This window comes from Dendrobates tinctorius, unplaced genomic scaffold (genome assembly GCF_039654945.1).
Source record: "Dendrobates tinctorius isolate UK_male_01 unplaced genomic scaffold, ASM3965494v1 ptg000035l, whole genome shotgun sequence".
Lineage (NCBI taxonomy): Eukaryota > Metazoa > Chordata > Amphibia > Anura > Dendrobatidae > Dendrobates > Dendrobates tinctorius.
Window position 1 is genome coordinate 71,646,694 of NW_027361703.1, and position 7,794 is coordinate 71,654,487.

The 7,794-nt window shown below is 40.8% G+C and overlaps 1 protein-coding gene across 1 annotated transcript in view; it reads left to right on the plus strand.

The window, feature by feature from the left end:
* NAPEPLD (N-acyl phosphatidylethanolamine phospholipase D) overlaps positions 1–7,712 on the plus strand; it is a 54,247-nt gene extending 46,535 nt beyond the window's left edge. The window contains exons 3-5 of the mRNA XM_073573639.1: positions 696–1,342; positions 2,941–3,055; positions 5,939–7,712. Of these exons, the coding sequence (XP_073429740.1) occupies positions 696–1,342; positions 2,941–3,055; positions 5,939–6,058 (882 nt within the window). The 3' untranslated portion in view covers positions 6,059–7,712. The remainder of the gene's footprint in view (positions 1–695; positions 1,343–2,940; positions 3,056–5,938) is intronic.
* Positions 7,713–7,794: the final 82 nt, after the last annotated feature.

Sequence of the window (7,794 nt, forward strand, 5' to 3'; positions counted from 1 at the left end):
GGGGGTCGCTACTTACCTGTCAGACGCGGCGATCCTGACGTCCTCCCGCCCGCGTCCACGCGTCGCTCGTTGTCGCCACAGAAAGCGCCCGACGAGAAATAGTGCAGGACGTTCTCGCGCGATCAGCGATAATCAGTGGGGGAGCCGGTCGGATGTAAGTATCACACACAGCGATATCGCTGCTACGTCACAAAATCAGTGACGTTACAGCGATATTGCTAGCGATATCGCCATGTGTATCGGGCCCTTAAGTCTTGTACAAGTCTTCTATACTATTATCCAGGGCTGTGGAGTCGGTAAGCCAAACCTCTGACTCTGACTCCTCAATTTCCCTGACTCCTGACCCCACAGCACTGTCTCCTACTGAGCATGTACATAAAGTGCAGCACAGATTCATCTCCACTAAAATTCCGAGAATCCTTAGATCAGGAACAGTACAGATATTTATAGGACAGTTCATAACCTTCCCAAATTCTTATGAAAACGTTTACAGCACATCCTGCATTGTACTACTGCACCCAATGTATTATGTAATCTGTGTCAGTCTATTTTATACCGACTCCAACTCTGACTCTACCAAAATGGACACCAACTCGGACTCCACAGCCCTGCTGTTAAATGCTGCAGTCCATGCATTATCTTCAAATGTATGCTTATATATTTGAAATATGTAACACTTTTTATTTTCTTTGTAGGAACTGGACAGAGAGCTTCCTGTTCTTGAACCCTACTTTGTACAGCACCCGGAGCGTGCTGGCAAGACAAAAAATGGCATAAGGATTACTTGGTTGGGGCATGCATCGGTCATGGTGGAAATGGATGATTTGGTATTTCTTACTGACCCCATCTTCAGTCACAGGGCCTCTCCTTTTAGCTTTGCAGGTCCAAGACGGTTTCGAGGGCCACCATGCACTATAGAGCAGCTCCCCAAAATAGATGCTGTTGTTATAAGCCACAACCACTATGATCACCTGGATTACAACACTGTCTTGGGCCTGAATGCCCGTTTTGGTACTGAGCTCAGGTGGTTTGTCCCCTTGGGTCTCTTAAACTGGATGCAAAGCTGTGGCTGTGAAAATGTGATCGAATTGGACTGGTGGGAACAAAACTGTGTTCCTGGACATGATGAGGTGACCTTTGTTTTTACTCCATGCCAACACTGGTGCAAAAGGACTCCATTTGATGACAACAAAGTTCTCTGGGGTAGCTGGTCTGTACTTGGACCCTCCAATAGGTTTTATTTTGCAGGAGATACTGGTTATTGTGCGGCATTTGAACAGATCGGAAAAAGATTTGGTCCTTTTGACGTAGCTGCAATTCCTATAGGAGCCTATGAACCAAGGTATGATGTGAAACTTAAACCATGGCTCTCATTCTTTTATTTTTGTACTTTAAGTTACTTTTGTGCTATATTTGCTGACATTTATTGTACAACATTCATCAAAATGGTGCATGAAATTTGCACAGAATAAAATAAGGCCTTTTTTCTGTTAACCATTTTTTGTGACTCTTTGAGCAAAAAGTCGCATCTTTTTTCAAACTCTCACAAACATTTTAGGTGTACATGAACCATTCCACCGGGTATTGGAGTACATTTACGACTTTTTATAAAGTTGCAAATGACAAATCAGACAAACATCAGGAAGCCCTAAACCACACCCACAATGGCAACCTAAAAAACTAATACCTAAAATAGACTTAAAAAAAAGTCACAAATGAAAAGATGAATTTGCTGCCAACAAAAAAAAGTGCAAAACACCAAACTTGACAAAAACAAGCACAAATGTAATAATGAATGGGGCCTCATGTTTTAAGTATACGTGAACATGGTTGGTTGATAAGGATGACAAGAAATTATTCTTGCTTCCCCAAAACAAACTGCAAATGAGATTAAGATGAAGTGTTTATAAAAAAAAAAAAAAGTTACCGGCGTGTAGACAAGTGAATGCCAGCCTGCTGAGCTTATTGGGCATAGGAACAAATACCAATGGGGAACAAGCCCCAGCACCTACCGAATAACATCCAAGATACGGGCACCCGATACACAAGAAGGACATTAAAACACAACCATTTCAGTGGGGTCAGCCCACCATCTAAGGTGTATGACGGTATCCGGAGATACGTTTTACATGAGAGTAATGTTTGGCTTACCTACTGTAACATGCTGTGTGTCGCAAATAGTCCAGAAATTGTCTTCCAAAGATTTATTTAAAACAGTTCTTTATTGATCCTATATATTCCACACACGTAAAATAAAGACTTCCTGGGAAAAAAAAACCTATAGTTATATCATACGCGTTTCAAAGTGAGGTATGGTTCATATCCTTGGAATTATTTATGGGGAAGTCATAAGGATTAGACACGTAGAATTCATAGCACTCATCCCAAACTACTTGCATTTTGCAAAGCCAATCTAATGTGTAGGAGGGAGCCGGGTGAAATAGCTTGATATTATTACAAGGTCCACCAAGTTGTTTTTTTTTTTTTTTCCAGGATCTGTTCACACTGCTCAGGATCCTCTTGTTTGTGTACAAAGGATAATCTATATCATGCAATATCTTTTTTTTTTTTTTTTTTTTTTGGATCATTTCTGCATAAGCAACTAGCCAGGAAAATAGGGGGGTTGGGTACCTTTGCATGTGTTCCTCTTTTGTATCCTATATGGTAAATGTAGTTTGCAAAAGCAACGTGAACACAGTCTTGAATGGGTATTCCCACATCTGTTATTTATGGACTCTCCACAGCATATGGTATAAATGTCTGGTAGATGCAGACCTCATCACCGGGATATGTGCACCTATCTTGAGAACATCTCATGCCATTGTCAGTGGAAAGGTGGTCAAAACATCTATGGGAGCTCCAAAAATTCATGTTTTGTAGAAGGTTTTTTTTTTTGGTGCATTTTTTTGAAGCAGCCTTTTTTTTTTGTTTACGTTTTAGGTGGTTTATGAAAAACCAACACGTTGACCCAGAAGAAGCCGTAAGAATCCATGCTGATGTTCGTGCCAAGAAATCTGTTGCAATCCACTGGGGAACATTTGCTTTAGCAAATGAGGTTAGTCCTTAAAGGGGTTGTCCGGGCTTTTCACATAATCTCAGTGCATATCTGGGCTCCAGAATGCTGACAATAAGTAATTTACCTTCTGTGGCCAGTTTGCAGCGTTTGCTAGATATGACCTCTTGCTTGTAAGAAAAACGTCCAGGGGGGTGTGTTCTGGCATTGAAATGAGAACTGGTCGTTTCCTCCTACTCTACAAAAAAACATGCCCTCTATAGCAACAACCCCACCCTCCATAGCAACAGGCCCTCCCCGACCACATGAACAAGCCTATCCCTCCTCACACAGTAACAAATCCTCCCCCTCTAGCAGCCTCCGTGCAGAGAGCAGACCTCCCAGCTGCTCCTCCCCCAGACACACGCTGAACAGTGATCTATGGAAAGTGAAACTAGTGAGGAGGAAACGACCAGTTCTCATTTCAATGCCAGAACACCCCCCCCCCCCCCCGGACGTTTTTCTTACAAGCAAGATCTGATATCTAAGCAAACGCTGCAAACTGGCCACAGAAGGTAAATTACTTATTGTCAGCATTCTGCAGCCCAGATATGCACGGAGATTATGTGAAAAGCCCGGACAACCCCTTTAAGCTTCACTTCTGATTCGAATTGTCATACAAAGCCACTGATATATTTATAATAGTTTGGACATGACCATCACAATGAATATACAGTATGAATATAAGAATGTTCAACCACAGATCCTCACATAAGCAGGTGACATTGAAGCTCATCATCACCTACTATGGATCCATTAATGGATTGGATACTTTTTACATTGCCCTGAACTGTTGCGTTTTGTCCTAAGCCCCATCTGCAGCACTTTGAGGCACCCTACTGTCCAAGATCACCCATGTCAACACTGAAAGGGTAGTGTCACTCTTGTCAGTACCCAAGGATAGGGGTTGCGGAGTCCCTGTAGGACACCAATGTATATGTGACTTGGACAGAATGCCAACATCCAATGTTTATAAAGACGGTCTGTGAACTGGACAGCAGGGGACTTTGCTTTGTAACAAATGGGTAAATAATCCGGTTAGTTATGATTGCTTAAATGAGAAGATCACAGTATTAGAATTGTAGAAATTGGCCTTGAAAAATAGCCAACCTCTTTAAAGGGAATCTGTCACCCCTTTTTTGAGATATCATATAATGATATCACCTTTCATGCATAAATACCTTTTTTATATCGGTTCAGGTGTATGTAAACTGCCGCTGTCCGGTGCACTGGGCGGGGCTTATTCAACTGCTTCCCCCCCCCGTCTTGCTCTATGCATTTCTTCTTGTGTAGAGCTAGACAGGGAGGGAGGGAGCAGGTGAATAAGCCCCACCCAGCGGACCGGACTGCAGCAGTTTACATACATCTGAACCGATATAAAAAAGGTATTTATGCCTGAAAGGTGCGGGGTCAGGGGGACGCCAAAGTACTAAGAGAATCCTTATGCGACACACAAGTGAATGATATCATTATATGATATCTCAAAATAGGGGTGACAGATTCCCTTTAAACGGACGGTCAGCACAGAAAGTTTGAACAGTCAAAGTACAGGCGCGCGGTGCATCATGGCGGGGCCTATAATTGTAATACACCGTCCCGCCTTGGTTGGTTTCCATCTAGATCTGCTTTTCTGTTGGTCTATGAAGCCAGGGCTTTCAATCAAAGGAAAGGGAATAGAGAGCGCAAACTAGCAGGTAGGAAGGTGCGGCTAAAAGTTTGGTTGCACTAAGTACCTGTACTTACTTGGTGTTTGCACGTTCATGCTGTGCTGCATGTATTTTAGAACTTGCTGTTTTCAGATTCACAGCAAGATCAAAAAGGGAGAATAACCTATTGTTGAAATCCGAACAAAAATTCACAAAACTTTTACCCAGATAAGATCATGCTTGGAAAGCAGTCAGCCAGTCTATTGCTGTCTATGTTCATGCAGCTGCCAAGTAGTAGAGGAAGTCTAGTATTTAAAGCCCAAACATATTGGCCAATAATCTGTCAGATTGTAACCGCAGTGACCCATCATTCATTATTATTTATTTATATAGCGCCATTAATTCCATGGTGCTGTACATGAGAAGGGGGGGTTACTTACAAAGTTATAGATATCGGTAACAGTAAACAAACTTACAATGACAGACTGGTACAGAGGGGAGAGTTTAATTATGCAATGTGAGTGGGTTGAGCGACTTAATGATGCACCAAAAATGCTCCATCGTGTAGGAAAGTTTAGGAGAGAGAAAAAAAATTCTCATTCTATTTTTGAAAATTGTCAAAGGGAGATTGTTCCAACTATTGGACTGACGAAAAGGAGTTTCAAATTAAAGTTCTAAATAGATGGTCTTGTACCAGGGGGAGAATTGGGATGAGTAGTTATTTGCAATTAGTAGAAAAATGTTGGCTTGTCATTTTAATACATATTTTTTACAGTATCAAAGGAAAGGTCTGTACAATATTTTATGAATTTATGTATTTGAAATAATTTTGAGCACACATATACTTCAGATAATCCGAGAGCACAGTGCACCACGCTCCAATGCAACAACTTGCCATTTGATTCATGATTCTTGTCCTGTAGAAACACTTGTCTGACAGTTTGCTAGTCAGTAGTTGGCTACGATCGCATTGTTCATAGTTTAAATGATTATTTGCTTGTCAAAACATATGTTGAATTTGGACTTTTTCTCCATCTTCAACATTAGCTATGATACTATCTAAATAGGTCATTTTCTGCTTACACTTTCCACTTAAATGGGAGCAAAATGTGACTATAAATCCATAACAAATTTTTAGTGGCAGAGTTCTGTATGTCAGTATACTCAATTTCTTGAGGTCTTCATTCAATTCATGCATCAAATTAGCTTTGCCATTATAACTTCTTGTTTGTCTTTATAGCATTACCTGGACCCACCAATAAAACTGAGAGAAGCCCTCGAGCGGTACGGCCTTACATCAGAAGACTTTATGGTCATGAACCATGGAGACTCCAAACTCCTGAACACCTACCTAGGATGATCATCGCCCTGAAGGAGTGGAGAACGTCTTGAGACTTGCATTCTGATCGGGATGCAGCCTTTTCTATGAGAATTGTTTTTTTAACAATGATCTTTTCTGATCTACACCAAAGTGTACTAATGCTTACTCAGAATCCCTAGTAAATAATTAATTTACTTGAATAAGAAAATGATTTGATATGCCATAGTGATTTTAAGAAAACATTTGGATGTCTTCGAAATCCTTTTAATTTGGTCTGGCACATTAGCTATAAGCTTATTGCTTTCAAACTGATGACTTTTATAATTGTGCCTTTTCTAAGACATTGTAAAAGAACCCAGACCACAGGCGTTGGCTCTTGTTAGCTGTAGGTCAGCATTCTTTGCCTGTGCTCACATTCAGCATGTGGATTATTTTCCTGTAGTATCCTCACATTACTGCAGCGCAGCTTTGGTTCAGCAGATCAGCTGCTATTCATTGTCCCTTTTTACTATCAGTAAGTACTGTACTTTGCGTATAACCACTTGAGCTCAGAACACCGATTTCCTCACCTAATCTTTCACAATGGCAGTGCACTGCATGTTCGTTCTCACTTATTTCAGTGAGCAGAACAAGTTTCACTGGTGCCGTGTTAACGTGAACTACCTGATCTGTCACCAAATAATTGGGCGATGTGAGAACTTGTTAATGAATACCTCTAATTGTTGTGCTGACTGCATCTCCTCATTCAGATCACTGGCATCGGGCTGAAAACCATAAACCCAACATGGCGCTAATATCAGCCGGTTACTGCTTTACTTAGGATGGTCAGGCTCATGAGCAGCCTTGGTTCATTGCATAGCTAGAACTTATTTTAAAAGCGTTATGTAATGTTCATACCTAAACCTTTTTATCATTAGATTAAGGAAGGATTTTCCTCACTCAATAGGAGCCTGTTTTACACAAGATGCGCAATACTCCTCAGCCCAGAGTCTTCACTACGTGAAGATGGGTATTCTGACTGTACCAGCAGCAGTGAGAAGACAGCTGGTACATGGACATTTTGAGATGCTTGAACATATTGCAGAAAGAGTCCAACAATTACAAAGCCAGGGATTGAAAGACTAAAAAAAATACAAGAAGGCCAAACTTCAAAGGCTGCAATTCATTATATTAACAGCTAAGGCTTTCGCCACACAGTGCCGTTTCTCATCCATTGTCTGAAAATCATACTGTATTATAGACTAAGCCTAATAAATGCACATCCCAAAATTACAGCAGCATGCCACTCTATATTCAGATGGTTTACAGAATCAAAGGCTGAGTAAGCCATGAACAATATACTACTGATTCCAAGACTACCTCTAATACCAATAAGTAAGTGCATTCGTCTGCCTGAAGTAATGGTGGTTGGCTCTTGTTAGGGTGGAGACCCACGTTGTGGCCACAGCATAACCAGGAGCTGCCCCTACATGCAACTTTAGAAGTCATCCTTGAAAATGCATTGCTGAGTGTTCCTTTTTTCCCTAAGTCGCGTAACTTTTTTTTTTTTTTACTCTAAATACATTGTTTGAGATTTCCAAAAGGAAGTGCCTTTGTAAAAAGGGAGAAGAGAAAAAAAATAATTGAGCTGTATAAGGACGTTAAACCTTAGTATATGATCTAAAAGATCGATACTGCTTGTTTGGAGAAGAATGTATGTACAAAGGATGGAAAAGGCTGAATGTATAAGTAATATACAAATATTGAAAATCAATTGTTATCCCTAACTGCTGTTA